The 20,871-nt window shown below is 32.6% G+C and overlaps 1 protein-coding gene across 3 annotated transcripts in view; it reads left to right on the top strand.

The window, feature by feature from the left end:
• LOC148604694 (angiopoietin-related protein 2-like) overlaps positions 1–20,098 on the top strand; it is a 42,123-nt gene extending 22,025 nt beyond the window's left edge. For 2 of the 3 annotated variants that reach the window (XM_088547511.1, XM_088547512.1), the window contains 4 exons: positions 12,347–12,489; positions 13,448–13,544; positions 16,861–17,025; positions 18,556–20,098. In XM_088547511.1, the coding sequence (XP_088403637.1) occupies positions 12,347–12,489; positions 13,448–13,544; positions 16,861–17,025; positions 18,556–18,806 (656 nt within the window). In that variant the 3' untranslated portion in view covers positions 18,807–20,098. Of the gene's footprint in view, positions 1–2,592; positions 2,987–12,346; positions 12,490–13,447; positions 13,545–16,860; positions 17,026–18,555 lie in introns of those variants that run through there. The other variant, XM_088547510.1, reaches the window with a different exon arrangement.
• Positions 20,099–20,871: the final 773 nt, after the last annotated feature.

Here is a 20,871-nt window from a genome sequence, read left to right as displayed (position 1 = left end):
CCCTGCCGCTGTATTTTGACCCCCTGCTGCTATGAATTAACTCCCCCTGTGATGATATTTCAACCCTCTTCTGCGATAATTTGACCCCCTGCTACGATATTTTGATCTTCCATCAGTTAAATTAACCCCCTGTTAATATATTTTAACCGACATGCTAATGATATGTTAACCTCTGTGCGATATTTAAACCCCCTGATGCGATAAATTAACTCCCATGTGAATGATATAAAAAAAAAAACCTGCTGCGATGAATAAACCCCCGTTATGATAAATTTACCCCCTGCTGCGATATTTTAAACTACATGCTGCGGTGAATTAATCCACGTTATAATAATTTTATCCCCAGCTGTGATGTTTTAACCCCTCTGCTGCGATAAATTAACCCCCGTTATGATATTTTACCCCCTACTGCGATATTTTAAACCTCTCTGCTATAAATTAACCCCCGTTATGAATTTTTAACCAACCCCCTGTTTGTGATATTTCGACCCCCCTGCTGCGATATTTTAACCCCCTGCTGAGGTATTTCAACCCACTGCTGTGATAAATTAACCCCATGAAAATGATACTTTAACCACTACTGTAATATTTTAACCTCCTCTGGGGGGGGGGGGGTAGGGGGGCTCAAATATCATAGGAGGTTGTTAAAAGGTTAAATCCGGATCTCAATATTTTCATACGATACATTGACCCCGGGGACAATACGTGTATATCATATAATATTTTTACCCCGGGATCAATATTTTGCGGGGGTCACAACCTCATATGACAACGTAATCATAGTCTTTATTTTATTGTTCAAGGGCAATAACTCCAACGTCGATCAAAGGATCTAAAGTGAAAATTTCGGCATTGGTCCGTCTCACCATGCTGATCAATTCTAACCCTAAGCATTTGGCCAATCTATTTAAAATATGATATATCAATTTCATGTTGACCCATTGTACCATGTGAAAATTGGACCAATTTAATTAAAATATGATCTATTAACTTCCTATTCAGTCACTACATGTAGGATCTGACAACACTCCATTCTACCTTCTGTTCAGATGACCTTTTCAGAATCCTCGGGGTTTTCACTTTAAATATTGCTTTCAAAATCATGAACGATGAAATCTGATTGGCTGACCAGGAAGGACATCAGAACAGAAAGTAGAAATGGAGTGTTGTTAGATCCCCAGTGACTAAATGAAACAATTGATAGGTCTAATTGATTATGGATCGGATTGAATTAGTGTTCGGAAATGTTGTTTTTACCCTTATTTAATTAGATTAATCATTTATGCTATGTTTGAATACAATATATCCAGAAGTTTCAGAGGAGAAAATTTTCAAAAATAGAAATGTAAAATTTTGAAAAAAAAATCATTTCTGGACCCATAACTCAACATCTGACAACAGATTTTTCTGAAAATTTTGGCATAGGTCAAACTCATCATGCTGAACAATTTTACTCCCTGCCAGATTTGAGCTAAACCCAACTGTTTTTTTTAGTTCTTTTTAATTACAATTTGCCACAAAGTCTATTTTTAGTAACGGTTGCCATGTTTTTCGCTAGAACAATCATTTTCAGGACCCATGACCAAACCATCCGTCAAGAGATCTTTCTGAAAAAAAAAAATGGTAAAGGGTCCATACCATCATGCTGAAAAATTGTACCACATGCCAGAATTTAGCTAAGCCCAACTGTTTTTGAGTTATTTGCAAAATTCTGCAATTTGACCCCTATGATCTCCATGCACAGATTATTACAGATGTTCTAGAAAGCTTACATTATAAGTTTTATTTCAATCAATCTAGTAGTTTTAGAGAATTAGATTTCCATCTCCACCATGAGAATCGATTTTTCATAGTTTTCCTTTCCTCTTTCGTCTACTCCGGACTTGACTTTTTATAAGCATCTTGGTGAGTGTTTGTAAAAAAGCAGAGGACGTGTACTCTACCGGTGAACATGGTGCATGTTCCCAGTTTTAAGTGGAGTCCGAGTTGCTAATTTACTGTTGTTCCGTCAAACGGATTTTTTTGACATTTTCGGCATAGGTCCAACCTATCATGTTGAACAATTTCCCCCCTGCCAGATTTTTGCTAAACCCAACTGTCTTTCATTAGATCAATAACCACTACGCACATATTATTAAGGATATCCTAAGGGACAATCATTCATACACATTTTTATGTGTTTGTATGAAAAACATAATGCCGGCTTGTACTACCTTTGGTTTTGCACAATTACAATTACAATAACATTTTTTCTACTGAGAAAACCCCATTTCAAATACTGAAACAGAGAAAAATGAATTTTGAATTGGAAGTTAGAACTGAAAAATACCCCACAAATTTTATTCATAGACGTTCATTATTTATTCATGACGAAGAAAAGAACGAAGACCTGACTACAGTTTTTTTAATGCTGATAACGATATAATATAACATAAGTTCAGTCACTAAAATCTCCTTATTAAATGATAATTCAACTACAAAAATCAATGTTACGACATCAATCAGTCTGTCTACATATGATAGGATAGTTTAATTATTAACATTTAAACTATTCAAAAACTATTGAATCCAAAATAATCCCCAATCAGTATCGCTTTTCTGGTAAACTATTGTAGAGGCATGCACTGAGTAGTCGTTTGGTAGATATGCTTAGTACTTGAATATATTATTTCATTGTTTAAAATGATGAAGATTAATATGTTAATTTGGTTGTTTACTTCAAACGTTGGATTGGCAATCGGAATAATGAAAGCGGTTCAACACTTTGTGGTGGAGAGAGACAAGATTGCCAAATCTCACACACAGCTGTTATTCAAATCTCTGAAGAAATCAGCGGTATCATGCGCTGCCCAATGCAGTGTCGATGTAGGTTGTTGCTCTGCAAGTTTTGACAAGAAAGAAACATCTTGTACTTTATATACCTGCTGTTTCCCCGAGACAGTTAATGCTACTGGACATGAACATTTAAGGAAAATTCCGACTGCAGGTTTGTTAAAGTTGTGTAAAGCTGTTTTAGACTAGTTCTTTAATTATGTTATATTTATAAAACAAAAATACTTGTGTTTCCATTTACATGCTAGTCGGTAGATAGGCAAAACTTATTATTTTTCTCAAATGTTCTGACAGGTTTGTTTTGAAACACTTTCAGACTTAAATAATGCTAGAAAACTTTAGGGTAAACACGAGTACTATTTACTACCTGTCAAATTAAACTTGTTTGACTTATCTTTTCACCTTATAATTTTTTCTACATTTGTCAATTCTTTACAAAACAACCATTCATCTGAATGTCGTAGTTCTAAACACTATTATCAAACCATATTTTTTTTTGCCATAACCATTACCCAAAGTGTTACACCAAAACCTTTATTAACCATTACCATTATCGTTGTATTAAAATTATAACTTTGGTCATGTCACAATCCGTCGCAAGGATGTATAAAATTATTCCTTCTCCAATAACAACATTTGATTTTGTTAGATGTTATGGATAGATGCCATCACCCATATACATAGGCAATATATGTATATACAACGTCTGTAAAACAACTTTAACTTTGACTTTATCTTTATCTTTTGTCATCTACTAGTAGTTTTGTGACTATCATTCGTTAGTCAACGAGAGTATTAAGACATGTCTGACCTAGAGTTATACAAGACTTTAATTTATGATAATTATAACATTACAAATTTCAAAATACCAAACAGAATGAGGCTTCAAATAGTATAAACGGTATTTTATTAGGAAATATGAACATGACAGATATAAATGTAACAAATTATAGGAATTGGAAAACAATTGTTAAACACTTTTATCAATTCCTCTTCCATAAAAAGACATTATCAGAGATGGTAATTAGCATATATCAGTTAGATATCAGAAAATAGTGGTGATGATAATGATTAACAATTTATACACCATACACAAATTATTTGAAGCCAACTGTTATAATCAATATGACAAAATCAAAGGATACCACACATTTTAATCAGTACATACATGAAACAAGAGATTATTGATAGCCTAGACCGTAGATCTAGCAAGAAAATATTTTAGGAGATAAAATAAATTCTTGAATCAAAATAAAATTATCGGCTTCAATTCTTGTATCGCACACGGTAGACCATTTCGGTGATGGATTTGGCTTCTTATTTCGATAGTGTTGGTTATGAGCCCTTCTTGTATGCGATTAATGTTTGGATTGAGATCTTTCTATACACTTGATTCTAATGCTGCTGATGAGAGATTACTCTTTTGAGCACATGTACAGCATATCGAAATATGCAATATATATGATTGGTATTTTTGTATTAAATACTAAATATTTACAGCTTTATCTGGTAAAGGTTGTATCTTGCGCTATAAAGGTTGTATAATGAATTTGTGTTATGAACATTTTTTTTCAAGATCTTTTTTTCTTCCTGTTTCCGACAAATTTGTGTAAGATGTCTTGAAATTGATTGTCATGTGACAGTTTTTCAAAATGTCACGTGGTTTGCAATATTGCAATAGAATTGTTTGTATACAAGTCAGCAATAGCCGGGTCTCGTAATGGGGACACTGCTGAACATCTCAGAAAAAAATGTCACGTGGTTTGTCTTCATATACCATACCAGTCATACAGTGAAGAGGTTGAACCGACTGTGTAATTTTTGTGCATTTGACGATATCATTGTAAAATGTATGTTCCTGTTAGATATTACAGGTTTAATTGGAATTTTATTTGTATCTCTTTTTGATTTGCAGTTAATTCATATAAAAAGATTTATTTTTCCAGGATAGCATTTATCAATGTTTAACAATTGCAGAGATATGCTGTTGAATATTTGATGTTGTTCCATCAATATGCATTGATCTTTGTGTTCGTTGATAATTTACATTCTACTTGTTCAACAGAACATCGAGAATTCTCTCCTAGATAGTCTCTTCACTATCGATTCCTCTTTTTTTGTACGAAATTTTAATCAAAAGTTATAAAGCCTTTTGATGAATTTGTGCTTCAACAGGTGGAAATCTCGACAATAGATATATTGCTATCTATGGAGTATTTTGTGGCAACGATATATAGGTGTTGCTGGAGCATATTCCTCTGGAATATTTCTTATTTAACTGTTTGAATACTTTTTTTGGTAGAATAGTTCTAGTCCTCAGTATCGGCGAAGCATTAGTTATCTGTTTGTTGAATTCCGATATGAGTGACTTCTGTAGCCTTAAGAGTATTATCTTCCTTCAATTTTAGTTATTGATTTATTGAATTGGATTGTTTTCGATGATAGGGTTAGTTTTTGCAAGTTGGATTGATATTTTCTTGTGAAGCAAAGTCTTCAGCTGCTTCCAGGCCTATTGAAACTAACTGCATTGATTTCTACATTTCTACATCGTCTGCACAAGCACTCGTGTTCCAACAAATATCTTCTATTCTTGCACCTATTCCCGTTTTATGTAGGTTGTCTTGTAGTGAGTTTACGAAAAATTAAACAAATTCTCGCCTTGGCGAACTCCCTGAAAAATGTTGAAAATCTTGGATTATATTCCATCCATAATAACTAAAAGATTTGCCTCACGCTGACTATGAATAACTCTCCTAATTTTGTCATTAAGTCTTATGTGGTATAGCCTCCCCAGAAGGTGATCAGTTTAAACAACATCGTAAATAGATTTTGCATCCAGGAAAAAAAGGCCAACACTACCCATTATATAGAAGCCTAATATTGAACTTGCCTTTCAGATCCGCCTAAAAATACCAACTCTCCGAAGTACACTTGATTTTGCAATCTTTAACAACTCGCCAAGGTTCGTAAACGAAGCATCAGAAGATCTGACCTCGCTTATCATAACCTTTAGTTGATAGTGGCTAATTAACCTCTTTATCGTAAGCTTTAAGGTATAATAACTCGTGTTGTAGTTGTAAATTTTGTAACATAATATATGTATTATTTTGGTTATTTCATCTTTTTTTTGTGTGTCTGTTTTTCTTGTCTGGTCTTGGTTCCTGGATTAAATTCTTTTGATTTTCGCAAGAATCTTGGATCCATTGACTACCCTTTTACAACACTGGTGTATAAAGCGGCATTTAATGGAGATTTTGTTGTCGTGAATCCTCGCTACTTCGTAATTTGACTCTCAAGGATACAATGTAATTGTATCAATTCAATTTGCATAACTGCTTCAATAATTTCATTTAGAACTAGAAGTGCAGGGATAAGTTGTAGTGATTGTAAATGCCATTAGATAGCTCACATAGGAAACGCACAACCGTGATGGAAGAGTAGATAACAAATGTAGTAAATATATATTTATCAAAATAGCCTGCATTATTTTTATATTCAGTAAGGGGTTTAGGACTTCTTTTGATTTTTTTCTGGCATATCCTTGACATTGTTAGTTTGTTAAATATTTAAACTTTTCCACCGATTTATGAATTTACATATTTGAAAATTTTGCTAATCCTTTTAATTAATGTATACGGATCTTAATGAGAACTGGGGATGTATGGAACAAATATGTGAAAAGTGAAGCAAATATAATCTTTTCGATGATACACTTGTATAAAGCCTTGCAGAAAACTCTTTTCCAATGAATTATCTATTATTGTCGTCTTAAAACTACACAGTTGTCCGACGATTAGAAGTCATTCGTGTTCAATTCCAGAGAAATCTGAAGTAAATTTGAATGAGAATGGTTGATCGAAATCATTTTTACTTCGATAAACCTCGGAAAAATTAAATAAAATTCAAGGAAGGATCATAAATAGCTCCCAAAACCGGCCTCAGCAGACTCCGCATATCATTCTCCTCTAAAAACCAAATGTCACATTCAAAGTGGTTAGTTTTAAATTTTAACGGGAAATCATTTGTCATGGCAACAGCGACTTTGGAAACTTTCCAAAATATAAAATTTGCACTGCTTATGTCATTTTTTCGCTAAAAACCAAATCGTAGAAATTAAAAAAAAAAAGTTTTAATCTTAAAATTGCGGCTATTTATTATATTATAGTATAGGTGATCAGAAGCCCTTGAAGTGGGCTGTTTTTGAGCCAAGTTTGAATTTTATACATTTTTAAAAAAAAATTTGACGAATGTTTTAAAAGTTTGTATGTTCAAAACAAGTGTGCGCATCTGCATATGGTTGTCTATTTTTGTTCCAAGTTTGGTTTCAATCTATTCAGCCGTTTCTGAGGAGATGCGCGAACAAGACGGAGATTAGAAAAAAGAATAATTTTAAAAACAGAATGAAAAAAAAATATATTCTTCAGTTACGTTGGAATGACGTAATAAGGTTCCCAAACTTCGGCAGGTGTTTCTAGAAAAACAGATGACACTAACCAAGCTGGTGTACCTGGTAGATGTTTAAGTGGAGATCAAGTTGCTCATATATTTTCTTTTCTTTGTAGGTGTTATTTTGGTTATTTCACATTCTTTGTTGTGTGCGTGTGATTTCACTCTGTTCTTTATCCCGGAGCACCGGATTACATTCTTTTGTAATAATAGATTTCACTCTGTTCTTATTACATTTTTTTTCAGCACCATGAAAACTGATTTATTCAACGGGTCATAGTTTTCCTTTCCTCGTTTGTCTACCCCGGACTTGACTTTTTATGAGCAACTCGGCGGATGTTTCTAGAAAAACAGAGGACGCGTACCCTACCGGTGCACCTGGTCCATGCTCCCAGTTTTTAGTGGAGTCCGAGTTGCTCATTTACTTTTGTTACTTTGTATGTATGATTTTAGTTACTTTACGTTCTTTGTTGTGTATGTCTGTTTTCCATGTCTGGTCTTTGTCCCTGGATTACATTCTTTTGATTACCGCTATAACCTTGGTTCCCTTGATTACTCTTTTGATTTCCGTTAATTTTGAAAAGTAATATGTTGTATCTTACAATACAAATCGAGGGGGACAGATGTCAAAGTGAGGTAATTTTGTTATACTGAATTAAATTACATTTAATTATAAGCCGATATTGCAGCTCCCGGTTTTTTATAATGTTGATTTTACATAGCAAAAAAACCTGGGTCTGCGAGATCGACTTTTAATGAGAGTGGTAAAACGGCAACTAAATTTAATTTATAATTTATATTCACTTAACTGTCATTCTACGAGAAAACCAGGCAATATTGAAAAAAAATTAATTTCTGCAGTAATCGCAAACCCCAAAATAATGATAAAAATGCACGTCCTATTGTCTTCTGTTTATTTATTATAATTTTAAAAGGGGGATTAAAATGCATAACAATGAGTGAAAAATATCGAGCCAAAAATGTCAAAATGAAATGAAAAAAAAAAGCTTTATCATTGTTATTTTAACAAACTAACAATAAAAATGTGAAAAGTAATGATAACAATCTAGTATGAGTTACATTTCTTTGAAACAGCTATGGCAACGACGCGAAATGACGTGACATCAGCTATGGTTCAATTAGTATCAATTTTACCCAGTATAAAAGAATGGACGCATTGTTTTTTTTTTGTGAAATCTACTGGTTTGGGTAAACTAACTTTCCCCCTCTATATGTGCCAATTGGCATATTTGGGTTTTCGCCGGTTTATTATTTAAAAAACCCTATACCTAGTAATTTATTTATGTTAATATGCTGACAAATTACTATTTAACTCCATAAAAGATATGTAATAAACCATTTCCCCTATTGGTACCCTTTCAGGTGACCGCTCTTCAAATATTAAAATATACAAAAGTACTCAAATCGACCATGCTATTGGACTGTTGATATTATATGAATATGTCTAAAATGTCTTATAAAAACACAGGAAACCTGAACATTGGCATGTGGAATGTCAATGTTTTTACTAATGATAAATCTGACAATGCAGAATTTTTAAATGCAATTTCAAATATTCATATTTTAAGTTTAGTTGAAACATGGGACGGCGGTGATAACCCCGATATTGAAATTTCTGGATATAATTTAGTTTCTAAGAAAATCAGGAAAAAAACACAAAAAAAGCCAGGCGTTACTCTGGTGGAATTTCCATTTATGTTAAAAGTAATATTAGTAATGGTATATCCAAATTGCACTCTTTTGATAGCGATATTGTTTGGATTAAACTTCACAAATCATTCTTTAATTTAGAAAAAAGATTTTAAAGCATCTTGTATTTTTCACCTGAAAACTCATCTCGGTCTAACCAAGATTTGGAAGAATTATATTCAAAACTTCTCAATGATATTGTGAAATATAGTTCACAAGATGATATAATTATTCAAGGCGATTTTAATGCCTACACTAATACTAAACCTGACTTCGTTTTTAATGATGATACTGAATATCCAAACCCTGAAGATCAAAACCACTTTTTAGATAGTCCAACTCCTAGAAATAATATGGATACTAAACCATTAAACAAGAGTGGTAAATTATTGATTAATCTCTGTAAAGAAACCAGCCTTAAGATAGTAAATGGTCGCAAAATTGGCGACACATTAGCAAAACATACAATTAACACATACAATGGATGTAGCTTAGTAGACTACACCCTTATATTTTTTTCAAAAGTTTGTAAATTTGAAGTCAAAGACTTAACTACTATTTCTGATCATTGCTTAATGAATTGAAACTTACTTACCTGTTTTCAAAACAAAACAAAACAAAAATATTTTAATGGATCCTTGCTCAGGAAGGTATATCTGGGACAATGAAGCAATTGAAAAGTACAAAACATATGTTCAAAGTGACCAAATAAAAAATAAAGTTCAAATTTTACTCTCAGACAAATCTGAAGACTGCAATATAGCAGTAAAATATTTAAACACAATTTTTCATGATGATACATCAATGTCTATTAAATTCTTTGAAGGAAAACTTCAAAGCAAGAAAAATAAAACTATACGAAAAGAATGGTTTTCTGTCTCAAATCATGATTTAAAAAACACAGTAAAAAACTATCTTTCCCTCGTTGATAAATTCCCAAATAATGGATCATACCGTCAAAAGTATAACTCTTATCTTTCTAAGTACAGGAGAAGTTGTAAAAGTGAAGAGAAAAAATAGAAGACAAAAATTTGCCAGGATTTATACTCTAACATGGATAATGATAAAAAAAACATTTTAGTCATTGATAAACAAAATAAACTTTCGTGCAAAGAATAAACATGACGAAATTTATAATAAAGAAGAATTTATTGATTTCTTTGAAAATATCAATAAACATTCTGATAATATTCCCAATACTAACTTTCATGCTTCAATATAAAATAAGTTAATTAATATAACCAAACCTTAAATAATCAAAAAACATTTAATAAAAATTTATATGAAGACCCATTCAGTAAAGATGAAATAATGAAAGCAGTAAAAATTCTTAAAAATGGAAAGTCGTAAACAGTTTTAAAAATTGATATTTGTGTATTTATCCATACTTGCAAAACCAGCTTGAAAAATGGAAATTTAGAATGTAAATAATACATCCACAACATGCAGTTTTACAGACAGTGTAGGTCTATTTTATTATCCCCCCCTTTGAAAAGCATGAGTATACATGTATATTGATCATTCTGTGTGTCGGTCTATTCGCTACTACTCAGAAAACTAATAAATGGAATTAATGAGGTTTCCGCAAATTCTTCGTCATATTTGAATGTTTCTTTTCGCATTTTCACCAATAAGTGAGCTTTTCCCAAAGTATTACTAATCTGTAGTATGGTCTGTAATACATGTAATAGGAGTATGATTTTACATCATCTCAAAAAACTAAATAATTTTCATAATGAGGGTTTCTCTACTATTAATGGAAAAAAAAACATTATTTCAACCCAGAAAACTTTTTTATTGATGCAGACCATATATAATGCATATACAACATGAACATGAACATGCATGAGATTATTGAAGAAAAAACTAGTCACATTTATGTAAGTTATTATATTTTACTGTTTGTTGTGTTTTAGGCAGAACAATTTGCTTATTCTTGAAAAAGTAGTTTTAAATTAAGATATACAAAATGTATGTGAAAACTTATGTTTACATACACTACATTTTAAACAAGGTATTGTTTGAATTTGGAATTATTTTGGATTTAAACAAAAGACCGAAAATAAAATTTGTAAAACTACATGTAACCCTTACTAAGGGGGTTAGTCATGCCAGTAGGATAACAAAAGTCAAGGAAACTTACTGACACCATTTTATCATGACGGGATGACTAACCTCCTTAGTAGGAGTGAGTTTTACCAATATTTTTTTTCAATTATTTCAAAATAATTCCGAATTCAAATAATACCTTGTTTTTATTAAAATTGTCTCCCCTTTGAAAGAGAGATGACCTAGTTTCACTGAAGTTTAGAGGAGTTGTCAATAAGACAGAAATAAAAAAAAATAAAAAAAATGGCGTTATTTTCACAAGATGCTATTTTCAATCCAAATGTTCTTGTTATGCATTTAGTAGAAATTGAATTCCATCCATGTATATGGGAGTACATGTAACAACCCCTCCCCATTTTTTCATTTAATTTAAACATTTTAAGTAATCTAACTTATTTGAATTGTGGTATTGAATAAAAATAAATGAAAGAAACTATAAATGGGCACTAATATAAAAAAAAACCCTGCATTTTATATATGGTCTGCTTTTAAAGGGAGATATCTCTTTGTTTATTGATTTTTATCGCTTTTTTAAAACATGCAATTTTAAAATTTACGAAAGAGTACTTAATCCTCAGAACCCGAATGAAACCTTGATATAATGTAAAAAGTAAGTCTAAATCTTTAATTAGAAACTATTGAGAATGAAAACGAGGCATCCATTCTGTCTTTTTATTTTTGTTTGAAGATTGGCATTATTCGGTAGTTTTTCAATTAGGAAACTTCATCCTACGTCAAGAATTATTTCCCTTAAAGTGTAACATAAAATTTGTTATATTTTTGTTCAGACATAAAGATATTTGACACATTTATATAGTTATAACCTTTGATTGCCTTCTTTTCATCAGGAGCATTTCAGTAGGGTGTTGAAATTAGGTGATTTTTAGAAATTTTGATGAATTTCAGGGGCCAAAAAGGGGGAAGGAGTAATCAAGGGAACCAATATTATAGCGGTAATCAAAAGAATGTAATCCAGGGACAAAGACCAGACATGGAAAACAGAGATGGTCCTCATTTTAGCCTTTTGTTATTGAGAAAAATAAAAAAAAATGAAATGTTACCCAAGCTTTCCTTCATTTAAATACTATTTGGTACACATTTGATGAAATTCTCTATTCCTTGATGTATTGACCTCTGCCTTGGTCTATCATAGAATGACAGTTAAAACAACAGCATGTAAAAGTTATCATCACACAGTTTATCTTACATGACATATTTGATATAACCAAATGGCAACATATAATTTCAGATATTGTTGCTTCTTTTCCTCCAAAAGACTGTTCTGAATTACCCTTGGGAAGCGACAATGGCATTTATACAATACAACCGACAAACTTTCTCCATTTAGATGTGTTCTGTGACATGAGATTACAGTGTAATATTGGATGGACAGTAAGATATGATTCATGTTAGAGTACACACAAACCATGAAACCCCTTCCAACTCACACATGGAGTTATATGTTTACATTTTTTCTCAATTCAGTAGGTTTTTATAAATCTGAATCGATACAACAATATTTTTTGCAAATATCATTGCATGATCGAATTGGCTCCAAAATTTAAAAAAGGGTGAACAAACTAAAAGAAAAAGACGCGCTCGTTGTTCAGGGCGATTACAAAAACAAATAAAAAAAAGACTTATAAATTAATTGATATTAGTAATTATTTTGATATTTGGTATTTTTTTTATTTAGGACTCCCAAAGTATTTTTTTCATATAATTTTGTAAAAAAAAAATGCTTGCTTGTGAGTTTAAAAGCACAAAAAAAACCATATTTTTTGCGTATCGGTGTTATATGTATGAAACACATGTTGAAAATGTTTTTGTGTAGAGATGACCCAGTTCTGTTTCTAATACCACCAGTCTATTAGGACGAATAATTTTGAAATAGTGCATTTAAAAGATTTTATCAGTATTAAAACAACAATAAGATAACGCCAATAATTAGTATACAAACTAAATGAACGAAACAAATCTGTCTTGGAAACTGTTTTGGGTATTTTAAAATTGTTCTGCAGAAGCACATTCATCGGTTGTCAAGACCTCTTCTTTAATTAGTCCATAGACCTTGTAATTCATTAATTTTAAAGAACAATAATGCTCCTACCTCAATAAATAAATCACAGGTGCAAAAATAAGAATTTCCACTGCAACTGCTGTAACTATCATTTTGTATATTGAAATCTTACGCATTGTGACTTGGTTGTATCAGAACAAAATGATAGGTAGGGGGTATTTAGCGTTAAAATAACCCGCAAGTCAAAAATCGGCACCCGAAAAAAAATAATTTAGTTTATTAAAACCTTTCTTTCTATTGCGCATGACTTGGATGTTATTTAATCTACAGGTTGTACAACGGCGGATTGATGGAACAACAAATTTTAATGTGAACTGGGGAGCGTACAAAGCAGGATTTGGTGATGTTAGCAACGAGTATTGGATCGGTAAAACATAAAGTTTTTTTGCATACAACCGACAGTTAGAATTTTGTTTTATTTTTGTTCTACATTTAAAACTACTTTTTTTTCTGTTGAAAAAAAAATCTGTTATGGCTGTCTAGTATACACCACCAAAGAGAAATTAGATACTTACATGGATCTAATTATCATCTTACCAATGGGTATGTAGTAAAAGAATGTAAAGTCAAGACACTTTCTAACATTGAATAACAACAATCCTCACTCAACGTCGGCCTCTTGAGACGTACACGAGTTCTAAAACCCACAAATAACTTATTAAATAACACAATCGAGTTTGTTAGAAAAGGACTTTACATCGAGATAATGGTTCTTGACAATTCACTTGCCAACGAACACATTCACTCAGCATTTTACCAAAGCAAGACACAATATACAATTTCGTATCTGTCTTATTATCCTTTGTATTACTCAAGTTTTTTTCTTGCTATTTGTTGGATACCAGTATGTTCTGTCCTCACGAAGAGATGTATATATTTGGGTCTGCCAGGTACACAACCTACCCCTAAAAACAAGCTCCTCATAACGTTACTTTTAGCCATGAAGGATTGACCTAAATGTTATTGTGATAATCCTACTATACAAGTGGCGGGAATCAGTTGTTAAATGTCAAATTTCCACAAGTCCTAATAGTTGAAAATTTTGATTTTCTGCCTTGTTAACTACCTCGTTTTTTTTGGTGACATGCTGTACCCATCTTTGTGGAATCCTATTGAATATGTCTATACAAAAAGAAGACTAGTAGGTAGATAAAAAATCTTATTTTCTGAAACAGCATACTTATTTAAACATGTACTCCGTGGCTGACCTTGTTAAAAGGAGTAATCCGGGAAACCAAGGTTCAAGTGGAAATTAAAAGAATATACTCAAAATTAGACATGATTAATATACACATAACAAAGACCATGAAATAACAGAAAAAAAACATGTACAAAGAAACAAAATTAAGTGAACAACCCAAATTCAACTTAAAATTGGGAGCATGGACCAAGTGCATGGGTAGGGAAAGCGTTCTCTGCTTGTCAAAAACATGGAATCTATGACAAGATATATTATCAATTTCGAGGACAGATGTTCCAACATACTACTGAAATACCCATGAGAACAGTTTGTATATTTGTTATAAGTTGCTACTTTTACGACGGCTGTACATAATAAAGAAGAGAAGTGACTAGCAAAGTCCCTTAGTTTCAGTTTATCTCATACAAAAGGTGTAAGATCAATGATTAATCCTAACTTCAAAGAGTTTTGGCATTTCATATATACCCAGTGAACTTGAAATCTTGTACATTTTCTCAGCTTTATCGTTACTGTCGTGTATGTTAATCATAGTAGGGGGAGGATAATCATATCAAATGAATTTCCATAAACCTTGATAGAGGCCAATATGGGGTTAACAGTGTAGAGTCATACCCATTTTTGAAATCTAGAAAAGGCATTTATAAATTGCCTCACTACCTTAGAGATTGTTCTTGTTGATCCATGCAAATTCTATGCTATGGGTAGCACGCGGTATATTTTATCCCACAAAGGTTTTGGTTCCAATAAAATGTTAAGCTCATTATGGTGACAAAGAACATGGATTTTACTGTATCAATAGTGGATTACACAGAATATATCTTCCAAGTTCCCTAACATATCAAACAGTTATTTCCCTTCATCCTCCATTTATATTTTGTAGAAACTTCAACGTATTCTCTAAATAAAATTACACAATTTAGAAGTAACGACTTCGTGACCTAATGAGTTCGGCTTCCGCGTATGGAGTGTTCATATCACAACTCATACGTTATGCCAGAGCTTGCCGAAACTACGCAGACTTTTTGTATCGCGCTAGAACTCTAACAAATAGGCTTCTGGAACAGAGTTGTGTTGCTACAAGATTGAAGTCATCACTACAGAAGTTTTATGATCGTCATCATGAACTCGTGGATCGTTATGGTGTATCCATCAGCACCATGAAAACTGATTTATTCAACGGATCATAGTTTTCCTTTCCTCGTTTGTCTACCCCGGACTTGACTTTTTATGAGCAACTCGGCAGGTGTTTCTAGAAAGACAGAGGGAGCTTACCCTACCGGTGCATCTGGTCCATGCTCCCAGTTTTTAGTGGAGTCTGAGTTGCTCATTTACTTTCGTTACTTTGTATGTATGATTTTAGTTACTTTATGTTCTTTGTTGTGTATGTCTGTTTCCCATGTCTGGTCTTTGTCCCTGGATTACATTTTTTTGATTACCGCTATAACGTTGGTTCCCTTGATTAATGGATGAAAATGCTTTGGAAACAAGTTTCGGCATTGTGCAACCCATTGCCTGAGACTTCCATGGACATCTTCCTAAATATTAATATGCACATGACAACTTAATGTGTTGTCGCATTAATAATTTCGACATATCATCACTTTACTTACTCTATCTGCACATTAAAACAAATCTGATATATAAAGAAAATTAGATTACTTTTTTGTACAAAATTTCAAACGTAGACAAAGTAAGGTGATAAAGCAACCTAATTATCATCTGGCCATTGGTACCAAAACAATTGTATTTGTAAGCCATTCAATCTTTTTTTTTATTTTGTTATTATATCTAGAATCAGTAGAGATCTAAGAGAAAATGAATAAACCATGGAAAGCATAGATATATTGATTGACTTTATACTGATTAAAATTATAATCTATTGTTATAATCAGGATCTAGATTAAATTAAAATGATAAATGAATAGTGTAATGAAAAATAATATCCGATATCAACAACAAATATTGATAAACCCTGATCCTGTTCAAAGCTAAATGAGGTCATGTTTAAGACTTCTTCATTTGAATATGTCTATCATGTTACAGTTATATATACAATAAACCAGTCGGCATGAGTGTAACGTAAAGCGAAGGGAGGCTTGCATTAGTCCACTTAACATATGGAATGCAAAAACAAAATTGTTTGTTTGGTCTTTAATCCATCCGATTGCTATCATACTACATTAGTCGTAGGTCTGAGCCAATGATAAGCATCGGCGGAAATTTGAGAGAACTGGTATCAAACGGATTCATTTATTTAGATTGTTAGACTTGACATAATGTCGATATACTTACATATCTCAGAAAAAATGTAGACGGGACAGAATAGAGAAATAGAGAAACAGTAACATGATTATTTCTGACATATTTTTTTTGTTTTTTGTTTTGTCTATTTTTTAAATCCTAAATGATTTTGTAAGGAATCGCTACATCATAACTATAAGTAAATCTTACCGTTAGTTATCAAATGCTTATTTTATTAAAGGAAATGACAACTTAAACGTTATGACGACCTCCAAAAACTACACGTTACGATTTGACATGGAAGATGCCAGTGGTTCTACTGCATACGCCGAGTATACACTGTTTAGAGTAGAAGATGAATCAACACAATATCGGCTTGCCATAGGGGGCTACAAAGGAACAGCAGGTAAGTATAATCACCGTCCTTTTTATTTACGGGATGTGGTCTTTTACAAATTACTTTAGCTAATCGAACGATTTGCTTGTTACACAGAATACAAACTTTTTATAGAAAAATAACATTAACTTGTTCAGGAAATCGAGAGTTTGCCGTTGTTGTATCAGACTTAGGTCAGAATAAGGAATGGTATTTGGCAGTATCGATTTTTCTAATTAGACAGGAAAATTCCTATTTCGAGCTTTTCGAGATTGCGAGTTAGAACAGAACACGTGCATATTCTGTTGAAATAAATAATTTAAACAAATAATCATATCTGACACAGTCAAATATCAGTATCAAAATTGAAGGGAACTATTACTTCGTTTATCGGTAATATAATAATTTCATTTTTTTTATCACTTTAATGTACTTTTGAAAGACAATCTAGTAGCGCGACTACATACAATTGGCGGGGTGGCATTTTCAGAAAATCTGATGATATCACACTTACTCCCAAAGTTTTGACGGATATTTTTCAATATTTTGTGATAAGCGAGAGAAAAATATCTGTCAACAATATCAAGGAAGAAAGTACAGATCACCAATGCATCAATTGGTTTTTTAATTTGGTTGTACCTCGTTAAAAATCCCGAGGAAAGTGTAACTCGTGTCAATTGTTCCATACTTAGAATTAGATATTGTCCCTTCTGGTCTATTTCGTTTGATTTGTTTAATTTTCATTATCGGGTATCAAATTATTGTTTTTTCTACATTTATTCTTAACGTTGTATTGCTGTTGTACTTAATGATAAAAAATCCGTAGACAAAACAACACTAGAAATACTTAATGAACAATTAAAGCAGAGCAGAAAGAAATTGAAAAGAAAACATACTGAAAAACGCTTAGAACTACGGTGAAATTTGGTAGTGTGCAACATGTATCTTGCAAATATCCGCTCAAAGCTTGATAAATGTCAAGTCCTTTGAAGGAGGAAATAGCTATGACAGCTATGAGATCGTTTGTCATATGTGCTTATTCAATGACATGTTTTACCTAATTTCGAATTAGTGTATTATTTAAAAGTGCAATATTTCAGGCGCATCCTTTAAAATTGGTTATATATAGTCGTATCTTATTAATTATTTGATTAACGTCGTGAAGCTAGTTCTTAGTAAGACTACCAGCGAAATCAAATTACCTTCAAAATGAAAGGTTTCTTGGTATCAGAAATTATTTTGAAACAAATAATAAGTATTTGAAATTGGTAAAAAATCCCCGTAGCATATTTTCAATGAGGCGTGTTTTAACGTGCCGATTAAACATAACAAATTAAACGTATAATTTTATATATATATTTTTCCCCAAAATCAAAAATTAAACCTCCAATTCATATAATGACACTGAGCATGTTCTTGACTTACGGAAAGGGTCAAAACGTAATAAATCTGTATTCTATATATTATCAATTTGTTACTTTGACAAATGTTGTCATTAATAACGGAATTTAGGACGGTTCGGTGAACAATTACATAAAGTGTATCAAAACTTATCTGCAGGTGATTCTGCGGATGGAACATACAGCTTAAATGGGATAAAGTTTACATCATTAGACCGCGATAACGATGATTCGTCGAATAACTGTGCAGCTGATTCTAGAAAAGGGGCGTGGTGGTTTAGAGACTGTGCACGTGTTAATCCAAATGGAATGTATATGTCTCCCGGCCATTTCGGACCCGAAACTATTTACTGGCGGGAATTTAGGGGATTTACAGCTCTTAAATCTATTTCAATGAAGATAATGAAATAGACTTGGACCCCTTATTTATCTGCACTGGTGATTGTAAAGTGTTTGTTTTGTCATTCCTTGTAAAATGATGTGGTTCCAATTGAAAGTTACATGTACTTAATCGTGTCATTTTTCTTTCTTTTGATAGATAGTCAGTTGTTCTGCATTGTAATTACGTACATAAATTTACTAGAATTTGATATAGTTCCGTCCTTAATAGATAGGATACCTTTCATTGTTATGAGTTCTGTCATTACTAGATAGGACTCATTGCATTGTCAAATGAGTTTAGATGTGAATATATGGGTCATCTTTCATTGTAAGGTGAGTTCTGCTATAGCTAAATATGATATATACCTTTCATCGCTTGATGAGTTCTGTTATCGCAAGATGAAAAAGTCACAAAACGTCATGAACAAAATTCCCCCGAACCGACAAGTGATACCGATTATTTCATATTTTTATACTTCACCTATTGCTTCTAAAATTTTCAATTGTGAAAAAGCAGGACCTCGAGGTTGAGGACTTCAAGGATAAACCATCAGACTGTTCTTGCAAAAATTCTCCATTCAAACATGGTCCTTCCGGTCACGTCATTACAGGAGATTTAAACATCATCGAAAATGAATCTCTCCGTAAGGTCCTTCCTATAGGTCCCAAGTATTGTAAATCACGCTCCATATATTGGAATTATAACTTTTAAGTTTTTATGGATGCCGTGAAGGACTACACACGCAAATGGATAATACAAGAACTAGAAGACATTGATTCACTGTCAGATTGGGCAAAGGCTGTGTAGTCTTCAATTTTGAAATGTATGAATGTTTTAAATGGGTCAATGAGTGTCAATGCTACATTAGCTTTCCGAGACACCGATGTATCAAAACATTGTCTACAAAATACGACTAATATATTGTCAAACCAGCAAAAAAAAGCAAAAACCAACATTTTGTTATGGCTGCAAAACTTATTACATTAAATGTTTATTATCATAGGTAGACATAGTAAATAATAGCAGTAATAAAATTTATATTGCTACCACACTCTCCAAAGAAAAGATACACCCATATGTGTGCTATCCTCTAATGGTCTCTCAAAAAAGACTATGATTGTGATCTATCGTCTATGTACTGGATTCCTAAACTCTCAAAGAATCCATACAAACAACGTAACATAGCTGGATCTGCAAGATGTACCACCAAAACTTTATCAAAACTTTTAACTTCTGTACTCCCTGCTGTCAAATATGGTCTCCAGTTCTAATACGACACTCCCATAGTGATATTAATTTTATGTTTATCTTGAAAAATTCGGAAGATTTTTTTTAAACCCTCAATACAATATTATTATCAGAATGCAATAGCATTAAAACCTATGATTTATCTACTCGTTTTACTTCTTTTCCCCTATACTCAGTTAAAATCTCGTTGTTACTCAAAAAAAATTACACGACAAACGCATTGACTTCTCATTCTTCATTGTGAACATTGCTTTCATCTGTGGCAACATTCTTTCAGCACCATCGTTGGGAGTTTTCATATCACAACTCATACGTTATGCCAGAGATTGTGGTAACTACGCACACTTTTTGTACAGCGCTAGACTTCTTACCATTAGTCCTTTAAACATGGTTGTGGTGCTACAAGATTGGAGTCATCACTGCAGAAAATTTACGGTCGTTATCATGAACTCGAGAATCTTTAATTTGCGGTGTGTCCATCTGCACCTTTGGAACCGATTTGTTCAGCGTGTCATAGTGTTTTTTTTTGCATCCTTCGTCTACCCCGGACGTATTTTTCTATGAGCAACTTGGCAGATGTTTCTAGTAAAGTAGAAGATGCTTACTCTACCATGCTCCAAGTTTTTAGCGGCGCATGAGTTGCTTATTTGCCTTTGTTACTTTGTTTGTATTGTTTTGGTTATTTTGTGTTCTTTGTTGTGTGTGTCTGTTTTCCATGTCTGGTCTTTGTACCTTGGTTGCAATGATTTAATTTCCGCAAGAATCTTCCTGACATCTCCTTTTGTCCATTGCTTTCAGCATGTCAGTTCGATAATCATGTAATTTCTCTTTATTACTAAATAAAAG

The sequence above is a fragment of the Perna viridis genome, chromosome 10 (genome assembly GCF_037379345.1).
Source record: "Perna viridis isolate PV_CMFRI_1.1 ecotype Kerala chromosome 10, ASM3737934v1, whole genome shotgun sequence".
Classification (NCBI taxonomy): Eukaryota; Metazoa; Mollusca; class Bivalvia; order Mytilida; family Mytilidae; genus Perna; species Perna viridis.
The sequence above is the reverse complement of the archived record's forward strand: the minus strand, read 5'-3'. Positions and strand labels throughout refer to the sequence as shown.